This window comes from Pristis pectinata, chromosome 5 (genome assembly GCF_009764475.1).
Source record: "Pristis pectinata isolate sPriPec2 chromosome 5, sPriPec2.1.pri, whole genome shotgun sequence".
Taxonomy (NCBI): domain Eukaryota; kingdom Metazoa; phylum Chordata; class Chondrichthyes; order Rhinopristiformes; family Pristidae; genus Pristis; species Pristis pectinata.
This window is the reverse complement of record NC_067409.1, coordinates 11,816,283-11,834,029: the sequence shown is the minus strand read 5'-3', so window position 1 is coordinate 11,834,029 and position 17,747 is coordinate 11,816,283. Positions and strand designations below refer to the sequence as shown.

Below are 17,747 nucleotides of genomic sequence, written 5' to 3'. Positions count from 1 at the left end.
TTGTCTTGTGTTATTTGAAGAATTGTGCCACTGCCACAAAGCTCCATCAGTCCCTGTTTATTTTTCCGATAACAGATGGCCTAGACATATGGAAGGTCATTTTTTTCACATTCTGACTTAACCAGGGTGGTACGGTGAAATGACAGTGCTGCTGCTTTACAGTTCCAGGGACTCTGGTTCAACCTGACCTTGGGTACTGTCTGTGAAGTTGGTACCTTCTTTCCATGACCACTGTGGTTTCCTTTGCCTGCTATGGTTTCCTGCCACATCCAAAAGGCATGCTGGTAGGTTAATTGGCTACTGTTAGTTACCATTTAGTGTAGGCTAATGGTAAGAAGAGTCAAAGAGGAGTTGATGGGCATGTATAATTGAGTTGCAAGGGTAAAGGGACAAAAAAAGAATGGGAATGCAACTAATGAAATTGCTCCCTTTGGAAGTTGCATGGGCCAAATGGCCTCCTTTAGTGTAAAGTATAAAAAAGGTTACAATGAATTTCCTCTATTAAATTGGGCAGAGTTTTTGCATCCATGGTATAGTCAATTAAACCCACTTAACTAGTAAATATCAGGGTCAGTGTCCACAAATTGAATGCTACACTTGGTATTTGGGACTATAGGGAAAGAGCAAAGAAATGGAACAAATTGGATTGCATTGTCAAGGGGCCGTGATGACTTAAGAAACAAAAGTACGTTTAAGCGAAATGGTTCCTCGTGTCTCCTATGCCATTTCATGGCTGATCCTTAACATCAGTACTCCACTTTGTCTCTTGAATCCTTTGATTCTCTTTATCCAAAAAAAATGTTATTCTTGGTCTTGAATACAATTAATGACTAGACAGGCACAGCCTTCAGATGGAGAATTTCAAAGATTCACAGCCCTTTGAGTGAAGACATTCCTTTTTACTTTGTCCCAGATAGCTAACCCCTTTTATTATGTGTGTTTATACTAAGACTTATCCCCCTGTTCTTAATCATCTAGCCAAAGGGAAAAGGTACCCTGTTAAGCAATTTCAAGAATCCATATTTCAATGATATTCCCTTTCATTCATCCAAACTTTCCTTCCCACTCAAATTCTTATCATAGGGCAGTCTTCTCATCTTGGGAATTAATGTGGTGAACCTTCATTGCACTGTCTCAAAGGCAAGTATATACTTCCTTGGGTACAAAGTCCAAATTGCACACAGTGTTTCAAGTGTGGTCTCACCAAAGCTTTGTACAACTGTTCTATGACTTGTTACTCTTGTGTTCCACCCCCTTGTAATAAAGAGGAGTATACTGTTTGCATTCCTAATTGCTTGATATATCGGGAAGTTAACATTTTGTTTTGTGTATACCCAAATCCTGCTGAATGACATTTAATAGCTTCTCACTGTTTAGCTCACAGCAGTTTATACTGCTGCCTCACAGCTCCCAGGACCCTGGTTTAATCCTGACCTCGGTGCTGTCTGAGACATTTGCACTTTCTCTCTGTTATCCTGTGGATTTTTCCTGTTTGCTCCCATATTCAAAAGACGTGCTGGTAGTTTAACTGGCTACTGTAAATTCTCCAGTGTAAATTGGTGGAGGAGAAACGTGTGAGGAACAATAAGTTGCAGGGGTTTGGAGGAATAGGAGAGGAGGAGGAGTCTGATTGGATTGCTCACCTGAGAGCCAGTGGGCCAAATGGCTGTTCTCTGTGCCATTGTAAGTACAAGATAAACATTTTTTTTTGGGGAGTGGGGTAGAAGGACAGAAAATCAACTTTTGCATGTCCCAGATCGTGCTCCATCTGTTACCTTTTTGACAATTGACTTAACCTGTTTGTCCTTTACATCTCCTGACAGCTTATTGGTATTGGTTTATTATTGTCACCTGCACTACGGTACAGTGAAAAACTTGTCTTGCATACCAATCGTACAGGTCAATTCATTACACAGTGCAGTTACATTGGGTTAGTACAGAGTGCATTGAGGTAATACAGGTAAAAGCAATAACAGTACAGAGTAAGTGTCACAGCTACGGAGGAAGTGTGGTGCAATAAGTTGCAAGGTCACAACAAGGTAGATCGTGAGGTCATAGTCCATCTTATCGTATAAAGGAACTGTTCAATAGTCTTATCACAGTGGGGTAGAAGCTGTCCTTAAGTCTGGTGGTACGTACCCTCAGGCTCCTGTATCTTCTACTCAATGGAAGAGGAGAGAAGAGAGGATGTATGTGGGTGGGATCTTTGATTATGCTGGCTGCTTCACCAAGACATGCAAGCTTGACTTCTTCCTAGGTGTTCTCTGCCATGTTGACATTTCCCGGTTTCCTGGACCCAACCTGTAGACATCCAATCTATCTACACCTCGATATCTCAACAGGATGACCTGAGGGCTCTTGACTGCTTCCTTGAACCAAGGCTCAGTCTATCCCCTTCCACCACCACTCTTTTTCTCCTGGCTGAACTTGTTCATACATTGAACAACTTCATTCTTATTCCCTTTCCCTAAGTCAAAGCTATGTCAGTGGGGCTTTGCATGGACCCAGGCCATGTCTGCTTCTTCCTTGATATGTGCAATAGCACTTGTTTCAGGCCTCCTCGCTTCAAATCTTTTTTCCCTGTTACACTGAAGCTGCTTCATGCATACGTATAGATCTCAAAAATTTCAGTACCTTTGCTGTCAATTCCAATCCTGCTCTCACTTTCAAGTGGTTCGTAGCTGACACATTCCTGCCTTTTCTTGATATCTTGATCTCCATTTCGGGAGTTAGGTTAGTGACCTATATCCATTGCAAGTCCACAGCTGAAGTGACTACACCTCACCCCACCCTGCTTCATATAAGGAGTCCTTTCTGTTCACCCAGTTTCTGTCTCCATTGTATCTGCTTTGATCACAAGACCTTTCACACCAGTGCCTTTAAAATGCCTTTTTCCTTGATTGTTGCTTCCCCTGTACCATAGTTGGCAGGGTTCTAACTTGTGTCTCCTGTATTTTCTGCACTTTTAGCTATCATCCCAGACAGAGCATGGATAGGGTGCCCCTTGTCCTCAACTTCCACCCCACCAGCACTGGATGGGTCATCTCCATAATTAAGCCCACTTCCAATGGGATTCTACTACCAGACACATTGTCCCTTCTCCTCCCAGTTCTCTGGTCCACCCTCGCATCTCTGCCAGACACTCCCCTCTTTATGGCAATATCCCATCCATCATCTAACCTAGTACATTATATTTGAATCCCTTCCACCCCCCCCCCCCCTCTATTTCAGTTACAATTTATTCCTTTTTTGTCTTACCTGTCTCATATTTCCAGTTTTGAAAGTAATTGTTGCCTTGACAACTTTGGTTGGCGGGGAGCAATAATTCTAACAATGAATGGGGGAGAAAAGTCTTTACGAGCAGAAGTACTTTGCAGAAGTAGTTCCAAGTAAACTGCAATGTAATGAGGTGTAAATCTCCAAGTAATGTAGTTTTGAGATTTTTTTTTACACTGAATATTAGTAGGATTGAGGAAAGACTATTTAGACTATTGAGTCCTTAGATAATATCATCTACCTTACTGTGAATTGTCCACCCTCGTGCTTAATCTGAAATTTAATTTTAAAAACCCAACGTCTGTTAGATTCAGACAGCAATGGGGGTCCTTCAGCCCACAAGCCCATACCGCCATAAGGACTCATTTGGATCAATCTCATGTCATTTTCTCCACATTCCCATTAACACCCCCTGATCCTATCACTTGCCTAAACATGAGGGGAAGTTTACAGTAGGGAATTACCTACCAACCCACATGTCTTTGGGATGTGGGAAGAAACTACAGCACTTGGATGAAACCCATGCAAGTCCAGGGGAGAAAGTGCAAAATCCACATGGGGAGCACTGGAGGCCAGGATTATACCTGGAACACTGGAGCCTTGAGGCGGCAGCCTACTAGCTACATCATTTTCCCTGTCATAACCCTTAGTATAAAGAACCAGTAGGTGCAGAATTAATCACAGTAAAATTTCTAGGTATGGCCGTAGGAATTGGATAACTTAATTCACCGGATTTGCTTCTGCCCTGATTTCTGCTTAACTTTGTATGGTTTTCCTTGTGTTTGCTAAGCTAGAGAGTTTCAGGGTTTCACTGCTTTGTGTCTGGCTATTTTTTAGACCTTGACTGAAATCTTCTCGAGTTTCATTTTTTTCCCAAATGGCCAGAATGCTGAAATTTTTTAGCTACTACATTTCTTGGAAAGGAAACATAGATTCCACTGCATTAATCTTTGATAAGCTTGCATCAATAGCACTGCTAATTTGCGTTAGCTGCCTTATGACTCAGTGGCACAAGCGTTAAGCTATGCAGAGCAGTGAGCTCTCTTGTTAAGTCGGTAGACGGTAATGGGATAAATGCTTTCAAATAGTTTCAATATCTCTTGGCTGAGAGATGGAGGAGGGGGAAGGAACAAGCCGGTGATTTCTCCCATATCTGGATAATTTAGCCCTATGGTCTCCACAAAGAGGAAAAGCCATTTAGACGATGTAGTGGATGGTTTTATGGTTATAAAATTCTACTCCAGCATGGAACGTGATCTTAAGGTCAGCAGGGGCTTGGTACTGTAGATAATCTCTTCCATTTATTTGCTGATTCTGACAGCTTGTGTAGGACTTCAGTGTTGTTCGAGTGAGTCATTAATTTGACTTGGATTTTTTTTTACTGTTTAGGGACCTGGTATTTGGCTTTAATGTACGGCAAGAACAGGGTGGGTGGTAAATTAGAATGCAACCTTTTATGCCTTGTTTCTTGCCAATATCTAGGCAACTGCCATTTTAGTGGATGGTTACGGGAATACGCCAGTCCATGCTATTTGAGGTCCTTTGAATGATAAAATGCCTGATCCATGAATGTTGGAACTCTTAATTGTGGCTGCTGTCACTGTAACATCTATTGCAAATCAACTAAAATCAATTCCATTACCTTTTGTGATGGATGTTTGGAGTTATATAAATGTGTATGATGGAAGGTTTATTGAAATATTTGATACTGAATAAAAACAATACTGGGGATACCAGCAGGTCAGACAGTATACATATATAGAGAGAAATAGATCTTTATTAGGTCAAAATAAAACTTTTCATTTCAGATTCTCAGCATTCAAAATATTTTGTTTGCACTATTGGTGATTCTGTTTTTTTTTCCCCCATTATTTTTCTCATTTTTATCATTATCTCCATTTCAGTCTATCAGAGACATTCCCTTTTGTTCTCTCTTCTCCACCCTCCTGTCATTGCATGTTTCTCTCAGAACCTGGTTCAGTAACTTTTAATGTTCTGACACATGACCGTCAACCTGAAATGTAAGTTTTGTTTTCCTCCTCCCAGATGCTAACTTAACTGCTGAGTATTTCAGGTGATCTTTAGTTTCTTTTTCAGGTTTACAGCAGCTGTGATATTTTGCTTTTATACTTTTGTTCAGTGCCAAACCTTGAATTAGGGTCTGATTTATAGATGTTACAGATATCCAGTCTCTCCTCAATTAAAGAGCTTTAAGGATCTCCCCTCTCTGGGTTCCACACTTACTAATTCAAGGCAGTGCATTTCCACCACTAGTTCTGGACCCATACTTTACACCATTACCTCAGAAGACCATGTCCCCTTCGGTATTAATCCATGACCCTGTCTCTTATATATGCTATCTCTTGGCAATATCATCTATATCCACTTTTATATTGACCACAGCCATGTCTACTTTTCCTTCAGTTCCCCCTAGCCCCACTCCACCTCTGTTCTGAGATTGCCCTTGTCAAACACAGAGTTTCAGAAGAGTCACAATTTCTGAGCAATTAGTCACTAGATTGGGCAGGCACGGTAGTGTAGTGGTTAGCGTAACGCTATTACAGCGCCAGTGCACGACACTATTACAGCGGCAGTGATCGGGGTTCGATTCCCGTCGCTGTCTGTAAGGAGTTTGTACGTTCTCCTGTGTCTGCGTGGGTTTCCTCCCACATTTCAAAGACATACGGGTAGGTTAATTTGGGTTTAAATGGGCGGTGCGGACTCATTGGGCTGGAAGGGCCTGTTACCACGCTGTAAATAAAAATTTTTAAAAAACTCATCATGTTTCTGACAATCTTTCCCACTTTTAGAGCACTTGGGAGGGCAATGGGTGGGGGAGGTGAATTACAGAGTCATGGAGCTTTACAGCATGGAAACAGGCCTTTCGGGCCCAACTTTCCAAGCCGACCAAGGTTGCCTACCTGAGCTAGTCCCATTTGCCTGCATTTGGCCCATATTCATCTAAACCTTTAACATTCATGAACCTGTACAAATGTCTCTCCTGTCTAAATGTCTTTTAAACATTGTAATTGAACCCACCTCTACCACTTCTGGCAGCTCGTTCCATATATGCACCACCCTCTGTGTGGAAAAACTCACCTCTCAGGTCCCCTTTCAAATCTTTCCCCTCTCAAACCTGTGCCTTCTAGTTTTAGACTCCCTTATCCTGGGAAAAAGGCTGTGACCATCCACCTTATCTAGACCCCTCATGATTTCATAAATCTCTATAAGGTTACCCCTTAGCCTCCTTCGCTCCAGGATAACAGTTTTCTCCCAATAACTCAAGCCCTCCAGTCCCGGCAACGTTCTTGTGAATCCTTTCTGCGCCTTCTCTGGCTTAATCACATCCTTCCTGTAGTTTGGTGACCAGAAACTGCACATAGTATTCCAGGTGTGGTCTCATGAGTATCCTATACAGCTCTAACATGATGTCTCAATGCCCCATCTGATGAAGGCAAAATGTGCCAAATGCCCCCTTCACCACCCTGTCTGCTTGTGTCACCGCTTTTGGGATACCTCCAGGCCTCTCTGTTCTATAGCACTCCCCGGGGCCTATCCTTTACTGTGCAAGTCCTGCCCTGCCCTGTTTAATTTTTCAAAATGCATCACTTCACACTGTCTGAGTTAAATTCCATCTGTCATTCCCTTGCCCCAATTTCCTAGTTGATTTAGATCCTGTTGTAACCTTAGACAACCACCTTCACTGTCTACCACACCAGCAATTTTGGGTGTCATCCTCAACTTATTATCATGCCACCTGCATTCTCATCCAAATCATTTAATATATATGACAGACAACAGTGGACCTAGCACTGATCCCTGCGGCGCACCATTGGTCACAGGACTTCAATCTGAAAAACAACTGTCCACCAACCCCTCTCTGGCTCCTTCCACCAAGCCAATAGTCATCAATGCAGTACAGATTGGCCCTCTGTGTTGTTGTTAATTTTCAGTTAATTACCACTCTCTTGCTCTTTTCCAATAGCCACATATATTTTTTCTTCACATGTTTATCCAGTTCCTTTACTGAATCCATGTTCACCATCTTTTTTAGCAATACATTCCAGATCACTGCAACATGTGTATATAAAGTTTCCCTGTTCAGTCTCTGCTTGCTTTTAACAGTCACTTCTGGAACACACTGAGTGGCTTATGGAGACAGGTACTCTCACAACATTGAACAAGTATGCATTCGAGCACTTGAATTCCCAAGCATAGAATACCATGGAGCAAGTGCTTGTAAATGGGGATAGTCTGGATGGTCCTGCATGGACGTACTGGGCCGAAGGCCCTGCTATGCTGTTTGACTTTGATTCTAAATCTGCTTGCTGACCCTGCTAATATATTCTTCGCCTTTGATTCGTTCCCTCAATTCTCCCATGTTTGCTCTAAAGAATTCAACACAAATTAGGGTAGCAGATCGACATTCAATCCTGTTTTCTTTACCCACGAGGTTAGACAGACTGCCATCATGCTCTTCCGAATATGTTCAACCTGGTGAGATGAGTTCAATCTACTTTGGCTCCTCCACTTCAGACAAATATTTATCATTCTCAGAAAAGAATTTCCTGCTCACAAATCTCAGTTTGTAGCTTTTGGTTCTACTCTGGACCTATCTGCATTTTTAGTGTATTTTCCCGCTTCCTCTTCATTCATGTTGAGAACTTTTTATTGCACAGCTGGCTGCAACTGGGGCAAGACTTCGTTTCCTCTGTTTGTTAGAGGTGATCTTCCTGTAGCCGCCATAATTGAAGTTAAATGGAATCAAGCTTTCAGTCCAAAATTAATCACAGCAGCAAGTTGCGGGCTTCAGGACCTAGTATAATCATTATCTGCAAATAACTTGAGTAGATTTTGCCCTCAGTGCCATTGTGATCCCTAGAATATCTATGTCATATTATTTGAGAGAAGGAGGCTACACAACCCATCGAATGCCAACTCTAGGAGCCATCCCATTCCTTCAGTTACTACTTTTGTCATCAAATGCCCATCAATTACCACCCCCTAATTCTCCACCAGCCACCTACTCTTGGGGTAATTTACAATAACCAATTAATGTTACAAGCAGCACACTTTTGGGAGGAAATTGGAGCATGTGGGGAAACTAGTGTGGTCACAGAGAGAGAGGCATACTCCAACACGGGTCAGAATTGAGCCTGGGTGGCTATCTCACAGCCCTCTGCTGCCCTGATTACCTCTCAATGACATTTGGAGAGGTGCCTGCTGGAGTAGCATGAATGCAAGGGGAGCGAGTGGCAGCAAAATATGTAGTTTGATCCTGAAGATAAAAGTGCTAAAGTAACAGTATATTATCAACTGAATAACGTGGTAGATCGGCTTACAAAAAGCATAGCTTTCTTCCCACAACCTTAGTGACCCTGGTGCCAAGTAGTGGCTGTTATTCTGTTTAAGACTCTATTTTTATTCAGTGCAGTCAAGCGGTTTGAGAAATTGAAAGCTCTGAGGCTTAGAATGAATATTAATCTGATACTGCAGGAGGTCCTGACTAGGCAAAATTGTGAATTATGTATTATCCCTGGGTACAGTAATTAAAGGGAGGCTGCTCTGTACTTGGAAGTGTGCAGGACTGATATGGTCCACCTGGCCAAGTCACAGTCTGGAAAAAAAAAACACATGGTTGCTATTTTATCTTGTACCCTGCGTACTTTGTTTTAAACCAGTGTTGGGGTTTGTTGTTGGTGGCTTTAATACCAGTTTAATTGTGATGTGGCTGCTGAGGGACATGGAGTTTTTCCAGCCTGCCAAGTCACTCTTTGCTGTGTTTAATCCTTACCGGATCTTAATGAAAACAGTTTCCACCCCAGGTGACTGGTTTCAGTCGTGCTGTGATATACTGCGATCTCAATAATCATCCTTTTTTTCCTAGGAATGTTAACCATAACAGACTTCATAAACATACTGCATAGATACTACAAGTCACCTATGGTGAGTACTCTGAATTGTCGCCATTAAACTTTTGGAGCTAGAATCAATAAATTGCATGAAAAATACAATTCATGGACTCTGGGGATGTCAAGGTACCTTGATTCTGGGGATGTTTGAAGGAAATTTCCATCCATTTTCTCATTGGAACTGACCGTTCAATAACACCCGGGGGGGGGGGGGGGGGGGGGGGGGGGGGGGGGGGGGGGGGGGGGGGTAGGAAGGAACCATTGGGAGTCACTTAATTAATTCAACCTCCATAACAACAGTTGCAGCTTGTATTTATTATTAAGCTTTTGTTACAGTGTAAGGCCCCAAGGTGCTTTACAGAGCAGACAGAAATGTCTGGTTTATGGAGGTAATGGTATTCAGATAGACCTTGGTGTCCTTGAACACAGATGACTGAAAGTTAAAATGTAGGTATGCCAAGCAATTAGCAAACAGTATGTTGGCTTTTATTGAAAGACAATTTGAGTAGAAGAGTAGAGATGCATTTTTCCAGTTATATAGCACCCTGGTGAGACTGCATCTGGAATATAGTGTGCAGGTCTGGTCTCCCTACCTGAAGAAAGATATACATGTGATAAGTGTGCGGTGAAGATTCACCAGATGTATTCTCAGGATGGAGTTCTGGGCTAAATTGTGAATATACTATATGTAGAGAGATTCAGCAGACTGGGACTGTGCTCCCTTGAATTTAGAAGAATTAGCCATTGGGACACTGAGGAGCAGATAAGTATGCAGATTTTTGAAAGGTGCAAAAATAACAGGGTTGTTGTCATGGGTGACTTCCGCTTCCCTAATATTGATTGGCACCTCCTTAGTGCAAAAGGTTTAGATGGACAGAATTTGTTAGGTGTGTACAAGAAGGATTCTGACACAGCATGTAGACAAGCCGACTTGAGGAGAGATTGTGCTGGATCTGGTATTAGGCAATGAACCTGGTCAGGTGAAAGACCTCTTGGTGGGCAAGCATTTTGGGAATAGTGACCACAAATCCCTGACCTTTAGCATAGCCATGGACAAAGATAGGAACAGACATTATGGGAAGATATTTAATTGTGGGAGGGCAAATTATGATGGTATTGGGCAAGAACTTGGAGTGTAAACTGGAACAAATGTTCTCTGGTAAATGCACCACAGAAATGTAGAGGTTGCTTAGGGACTACTTGCATGGGGTTCTAGGTAGGTTTGTCCTGCTGAGACAAGGAAAGGATGGTAGGGTGAAATAACCGTGGTTAATGAGAGGTAGAGGGTTTTGTCAAGAGGAAGAAGGAAGCATACTTAAGGTTTAGGAAGCAGAAATCAGATAGGGCTCTTGAGAGTTATAAGGTAGCCAGGAAAGAGCTTAAAAAGGGACCTAGGAGAGCTAGAAGGGGACATGAAAAGGCCTTGGCAAATAGGGTTAAGGAAAACCCTAAGGCGTTCTACATGTATGTGAGGAACAAGAGGATGACTAGGGTGTGAGGGTAGGACCACTCAGGGATAAGGGGGGAAAATGTGTCTAGAAGCAAAGGAGGTAGGGGAGGTCCTAAGTGAATATTTTGCTTCAGTGTTCACCAGAGAGAGGGACTTAAACAAATGTGAGGTTAGTGTAAATGTGTTGGAGCTACTAAAAAGCATAAGTCCCCAGAGTTGGATAGGATATACCCCAGGTTACTGTGGGAAGCGAGGGAAGAGATTGCTGGAGCATTAACAATGATCTTTGACTCCTCCCTGGCCACAGGAGTGGTATTGGAGGTGGCAAACATTGTTCCAGAAAGGTAAAAGGGATAATCCCGTGAATTATAGACCAGTGAGTCTTGTATCAGTGGCGGGCAAACTATTAGAGAGGATTCTTAGAAGAATAGTATTATTAGGGCTAGTCAACATGGCTTTGTGAAGGGCAGGTTGTACCTCATGAGCCTAATGGAGCTTCTTGAGGAAGACAAATTGATGAAGGTAGTGCGGTGGATGTGGTGTATATAGATTATGGCAAGGCATTTAACAAGGTTCCCCATGGTAGGCTTATTCAGAAAGTCATGAGGTATGGGATCAATGAAAATTGGCCGCCCAAGAAGGCAGAGGGTAGTTGTAGAAGGGGATTATTCGACCTGGAGGTCGGTGAATAGTGGTGTTCCGCAGGGATCTGTTCTGGGACCCCTGCTCTTGTGATTTTTATCAATGATTTGGATGAATAAGTGGAAGGATGGGTTGGTAAATTTGCAGATGGCATGAAGGTTGGTGGTGGTGTAGATAGTGAAGAAGGTTGTCGTAGGTTGCAACAGGATTTAGACCGGATGCAGAGCTGGGCAGAGAAGTGGTAGAATTGAATTCGATCTGGAGAAGTGTGAAGTGATACACTTTGGAAGAACAAACTTGAAGGCAGAATACATGGTTAATGGCAGGATTCTTAGCAGTGTGGAGGAACAAAGATCTTGGGGTCCAAGTTCATAGATCCCTCAAAGTTGCAGCACAAGTGGATAGGGTTGGTTAAGAAGGCGTATGGTGTGCTGGTCTTCATCATTAGGGGATTGCGTTCAAGAGCTGAGAGGTAATGTTGCAGCTCTATAAGACTCTGGTTAGACCACCCTTGGAATATTGTGTTCAGTTCTGGTCACCACATTATAGGAAGGATGTGGAAGCTTTGGAGAGGGTGCAGTGGAGATTTACAAGGATGCTGCCTGGGTTGGAGAGTGTGTCTTATGAGGAGAGGTTGAGTGAGTTAGGGCTTTCCTCCTTGGAGTGACAGAGGATGAGAGGTATATAAGATTGAGAGGCATAGACAGAGTGGACAGCCAGTGTCTTTTCCCCAGGGTGGCAATGGCCAATACTGGAGGTCACCCAGTTAAGGTGTGCGGAGGAAAGTTCAGGGGAGATGGCAGAGGTAGGCTTTTTACACAGAGTGGTGGGGTGCCTGAAATGCACTGCTTGTGGGGGGGGGGGGGGGCTGCTGGTGGGGGGGTGGTAGAGGCCGATACGATAGGATCATTTGAGACTATTAGATAGGCACATGGATAAAAGAAAAATAGAGGGTTATGGGAGGTGAAGTAGAGAGGGGGATAGATTGAATGGGAATAAGGTTTATATAGGTCGGCAAATCATTGTGGGCAGGGTCCATACTGTGCTGTACTGTTCTATGTTCTAAGGAATATTTTAAAAGTAAATGAATTAATCACTGGTGATAATGCCCCTTTAAAACAAAAAGTCAGATGGCTGTACTCTTGTGCTCTATCTCTCACTTTCTTAGATGGTCTGTAGGGATCAAAGATCACTTGTTTCCACTTTCATTCTGTGGGTTATGAGATGACAGATGATGCCAATTGCAGATCCTTCCACGTGTGGGGCAGGTAGTGCCTGAGAGGGATGGAGAGTTTGTGAGGTGCTGCACTCCTTTTACTGTGTATGTGGCACTTCTGTGTGCTCCCAATAGGAGATTCTCAGTGCTGTCACAATTGCTGAACCTCCAGTGAACCAAGCATTCCCAGGAATCAATGGGGACATTGCACCTCTCTCAAGGATGCTTTGAGCACATCTGTGAATCTTTTCCTCTGTCCACCTGGTAATCTCTTTCTGTGACAACAGCTCGGAACAGAATGTCTGTTTCGGGAGTCTGGTGTAAGGCATATGAACAATGTGGCCTACCCATTGGAGCAAACAGATGCAACGTCCCCTGGGCATTGCTGGTTCATTGGAGGAACAGCATTTGTAACAGCACTGAGAATCTGCCATTTGGAGCGCACAGAGGTGACTGAGCATATTTAAGGTCATAATACTGGGATGTTTGCCTGGGAGAGGACGCTTAAGTGGGTTCACTTACATTTTCAGTGGATTTGGAGTTGTCAGGAATTTATGGAGATGGTGTTGGTAGTTTTACAGTGTCTTGAAGTGCCGACTGTACATGGCCTATGTCTCAGAAACATATAGGAGGGCAGTAATCACTGGTGCCTGGAAGACCACAAGTTTTGTGACAAGTTTGAGGCCTTGATCTTCAAGCACCCTTTTTCCTTGCTTGGCCAAAGGCTTTGTTGGAGTTGTAAAGGAGATGCTGAATTTCACCATTGATGTCTGCCTTTCCAGGGATATGGGAAATGGTCCACATTCTCCAGGGAAACTAACTAAGCTGCAGAGGCTAGAATCCGAAACAGAAATGCTGAAAGAGCTCGGTCAGTCAAGCAACAGATTTGGAAAGAGAAACCAGTTGATGTTTCGGGTTGGGGATCCTTCCTCAGAACACATTCTCCAGGGTCTTGTCATGACCTACATCGTCTGTACACAACACTGCGTTTGGGGATTTTTTTTTTTTGCTTTTATTATTGTTCTCATCAGCTGAAAATCTTCATCATTTCCCAGCCTTGGGAATATTTCTTCCTGAAGGAAACCTTATTATCAGGGCTTAGGCCATGAGAATGAGTTGATGTAGAAGAAGCACTGGTAAATAACAACTAAGAGTAGGCAGCCTGGATAGAATGCGAACTGTAGGTACCCAGCAATTAAGTAGGATTAAAATAATTTTTTAAAGATCAGCTAATTTCGAAATGTTGTTCGAGGAAGGCAAATCAGAAGAAAATTTGTATATGAGAATGTGAACTAAAATATATCTGTATCAATACACTGGAACAAACAAAATTTGGGAACCAGAGTCATTGAATTTTCAGTCGAAAATCGTGATATATCTGCAGAAACCAAGCCAGAGCTGGAATTGGATTAGGGCTGGTAATGCGGTATTTCTGAGTGTGAAGTGAACAAGGGAACTAGGACAGTAATAGAGAAAGAGGAATAATAATACTAATCATGGAGTCACAGAAATTTGTGATGTAGGAAGTCCATTGTGTCCATGCCAATAATTAGATTAATTTCATTTCCCAATTTTCTCTCTGTAGGCTTGTAGGTTACATCTTCAAGTGTTTATCCAGGTATTGTTATAAATGTGACGAGAGCTTCTGCCTCGAGCATATTTTCAAGCAGTGAGTTCCAAATCTCTATTTGTAAATCTCCAGTCCAGATGAAGGATGTCGTACCAAAACGTTGATTTCCATTTCCCTCCATCGATGCTGCCTAACCCAGAGTTCCTCCAGTTCTTAGTGTGTTGCTCCATATTCTAGCATCTGCACTCTCTTATGTCTACAAATCTCAATTACTCGTTGAGATCTGACCACTGTCAAGGAAATTTGATCCTTCCTCTTCAACCTGTCTGGGCCTCTCATAAATTCAGTTCAATCAGCCTTTGGCTCCCTTTGTTCCAAAGGAAACAAGCCAATCCTAGTTGGTCTCCTAACTATAATTCTCTAGCTCTGGAAATGTCCTTGTAATTTGGTTCTGCTTTTTACTTAGAGCTTCACACCCTTCTGGTAGGAGGGTCACGAGATCTGTATACATCACAGTAGCCTTGGCCAGAGGTTCAATAGACCAACCCTCTCCCCACCCTCGCACTCCTGTATTCCACGTCTCAGCCAATAAATGCAAGTGTCCACCAAAAACCGAAAAGGATGGAAGCGTTCAATAGGTCAGGCAGCATCTATGGAAAGGGAAATAGTTAACCTTTAAAGTTGAAGACCCTTTGTCAGAATTGGTATGTATCTCACTTGCCACCTTAACCACTATATTTACCTGTGCCACAACCGTCAGGGGTATGTGGACATCCTTCTGTTATTCTGCACCACTTGCATCCAACCATGCATCATTCACAACACCTTTTTGTTCTCCCCACATGCATTATCTTACCTCTCCGAATTAGGTAATATCATTATCCTGAAGCCTTTATGACATAAATTGACTCAGACCGAATAGATTGTCTAACACAGAGTCGGCATAGTCTTGGTGCCAAAAGGCCTTTTTCTGTGCCATAACAATTCTATGATTATAACTAATCCACAGTAATCCAGAACTAAGCAAATTAAGGAGTCAGTAATGATACTGGGAGTATGTTATAGAACCGTGGGAGATAGAAACACTAATGAGAGACTAATTTGAAGCAAATTAGGGAGATGTGTATCAACAATGTGATCAATGAGAAACGGTTTTCTTGAAGCTTTCCCAAACAGTCACTGTAGCTTTGGCAGAAACCCTGTTTATGCACTTAAAAAGTTTCTGCTGAATTTATAGCAGTTGAAGCAGAAGATGTGAGAAAAATTGCCCCCAATGTTCTAATTAGTCAAAAGTGATTATGTAAAGGGAAAACCATGGATATTAGTTAGGAACACTGCTCAGTGACTAAGCAGAAAGACTGTTTTTGCATGTTATGTCCAGGATTATTTTCTCGGTCTATGTTATTGCTGATTGACCTAGTTCAGAAACTTGAAGTATAACAAGTAAGCAGTCAAAAAGTGAGTAATAGTAACTCTGGCATAATTTTGTTCAGTGTGACAATGGCAAAAAGGAAACCCTTGGGCAAGCAGAATGTTGCTAATAATTAGGGTCATGTTCGGGTTAAACTCAAAGGATTGATGATCAGTGATACAGACCAGCAGTGAGAAAGGTTTAAATGACTTTATATCACAGAAACACAGATCTTTTCCAACTCAAGCATGAAAAGGAAATGGGCTTTGCACGTAGTTACAGAGCTGAGAGCAAAAATAACCTAAAATAAAACAGAATAAAGGTACCTAAAAGAGAGGTTATCTGGGAATATAAGGGAATTAGTTCAATAGATAAAAGGGGGAAAAAACCTTTAATCAGGATAGTGCAAATGTGCATGATGTGGAATACTACTTGTAGAGAGTGAGAGAATAGTCATGAAATAATTTGTCTTGATTTTCACAGAGGAGGTAGTTATTGAGATGAAAGCAGCATCAAAGTTGTTTGCTGGAAGGTAATACTTAAGAAGGTGGTACTAAAGAAATCCCGTCGCTGTCTGTAAGGAGTTTGTACATTCTCCCGTGTCTGCGTGGTTTTCCTCCTGGTGCTCCGGTTTTCTCCCACATTCTAAAGACGTACGGGTAGGTTAATATGGGGTTTTAAAATGGGTGGTGCGGACTCTTTGGGCCGGAAGGGCCTGTTACCATGCTGTAAATAAAATTTAAAATTTAATTTAATTAAAAAATTTAAATTTACTAGGCAGATGAACAACAGGATCTAATAGTTTGCATGAAGGAGCATTTTCAAGATTCAGTGTGAAAGAAAATTGTGCCAGAGAGCTGTGGGAAAGCAAGTGTGACAATTGCCTTTTAAAAGGGTTGATCAGATGTGCTGTTACAAATTAGACTGTTTTACTTTGACTGTCACTTTATAGTGTTGATGAAATTAATTGCAGGAGTGTTCCACTAGCTACTTGGATCGGTCAGCATACATTCTAAACGATACTGTTGTCAGTTTGGGCCTGCCACAGATATGCTTTCATTGCGTTCAGAGGTTAACATCGTTGACATACCGAGTCAAAGTGTCTTGCTTTTGTCAGAACTAAGGAATTTATCCATTTATCAATATGTATAGTAACAAGACCTGGGGAAGGTAGGTCAAATTAAACCGGGGAGCTGAAGTTTATTTCAAAAGACTGATCTGTTTTTTAAAGTAGATAAGAATAATTAAACCCAAATGAAATTTTTCAGATGAAATAGCCCATCTAGCATAATGGCTACATGCTGTACCACGTTCAGGTGATCCCTTGTTCAACTGATCTCTGCATTTTGTCACAGAGACCTGCTTCTGAAACTCTGAGAGCTTAATTTGTTGTTTAGGGTCTGGTTCTTGAAAGGTTTCTCCATCAAAGTGGTTGTCACCCACTCAGACTGACAGATCAGTTTCCCAATGTAACGATATTGATATCTTTCTGAACACAATAAATCTTAACAAATCACTTATTCTATGATCTCTGAGAGAAAGTACTTCTGATTATCTCATGAATTGCATTTTGTCTATATAGTTTTTGGAAGAAAATTGGTAAAAATTATAAACTCCAGCATAGGTAGTAACATGGACAGTATTTCTACACTAAATGTGCAATGCAGCAACTGAATCGAGGTTAACAGACCGAATTTTGCAGGACAAGAATGTGTAGCCACTACTATCTTGTGTTTTCAGCAATAGAGATTGATGTCAAAAATAATGGCATGTTACAGTATGTGAAATGCAGCCCACAGAGTGATAATTGTGAGGCAGAATAAAAGGGCATGCACAGAGGAGAGTCTGTTGTTGCTGCTCATTTATTACACACTTGACTGAATGCTTGAAATTGGGAGGATGATATCCAACATTAATAATGACACCAGGGCCCTAAGTTTCCTTTGGCTTTCTTCCATTGTCATATTGTTGTAAATGGAGCAGAAATCCTGTTAAAGCACCGTATAAAGCGTTTCTGCAGACAACATCTCAGCAGCAGAAAATACAGGGAAGTTCAAGGACTGGGTTTTAAATAATAGACTGATTAAGATTGTATAAGGACACCAGAGGACAAGGCAGGATATGGTTCATAGTGGAAAAAGTATACGTTTTTGCATTAAGCATAGAGAAAGGAAATGCACCCTGAATGGCATGAGTTTAGTGATGTGGAGAAGCAGAGGTTGAAGAGGACTTGTACAGTGAATGGTAGGGCCCAGGGGAATGTTATGGAA

At 42.0% G+C, this 17,747-nt stretch overlaps 1 protein-coding gene across 4 annotated transcripts in view; it reads left to right on the top strand.

The window, feature by feature from the left end:
• Positions 1–17,747, top strand: part of LOC127571043 (5'-AMP-activated protein kinase subunit gamma-2-like) — a 388,107-nt gene that overhangs the window by 341,700 nt on the left and 28,660 nt on the right. For all 4 annotated transcript variants that reach the window (XM_052017046.1, XM_052017048.1, XM_052017047.1 and 1 more), the window contains one exon: positions 9,164–9,222. In XM_052017046.1, the coding sequence (XP_051873006.1) occupies positions 9,164–9,222 (59 nt within the window). The remainder of the gene's footprint in view (positions 1–9,163; positions 9,223–17,747) is intronic.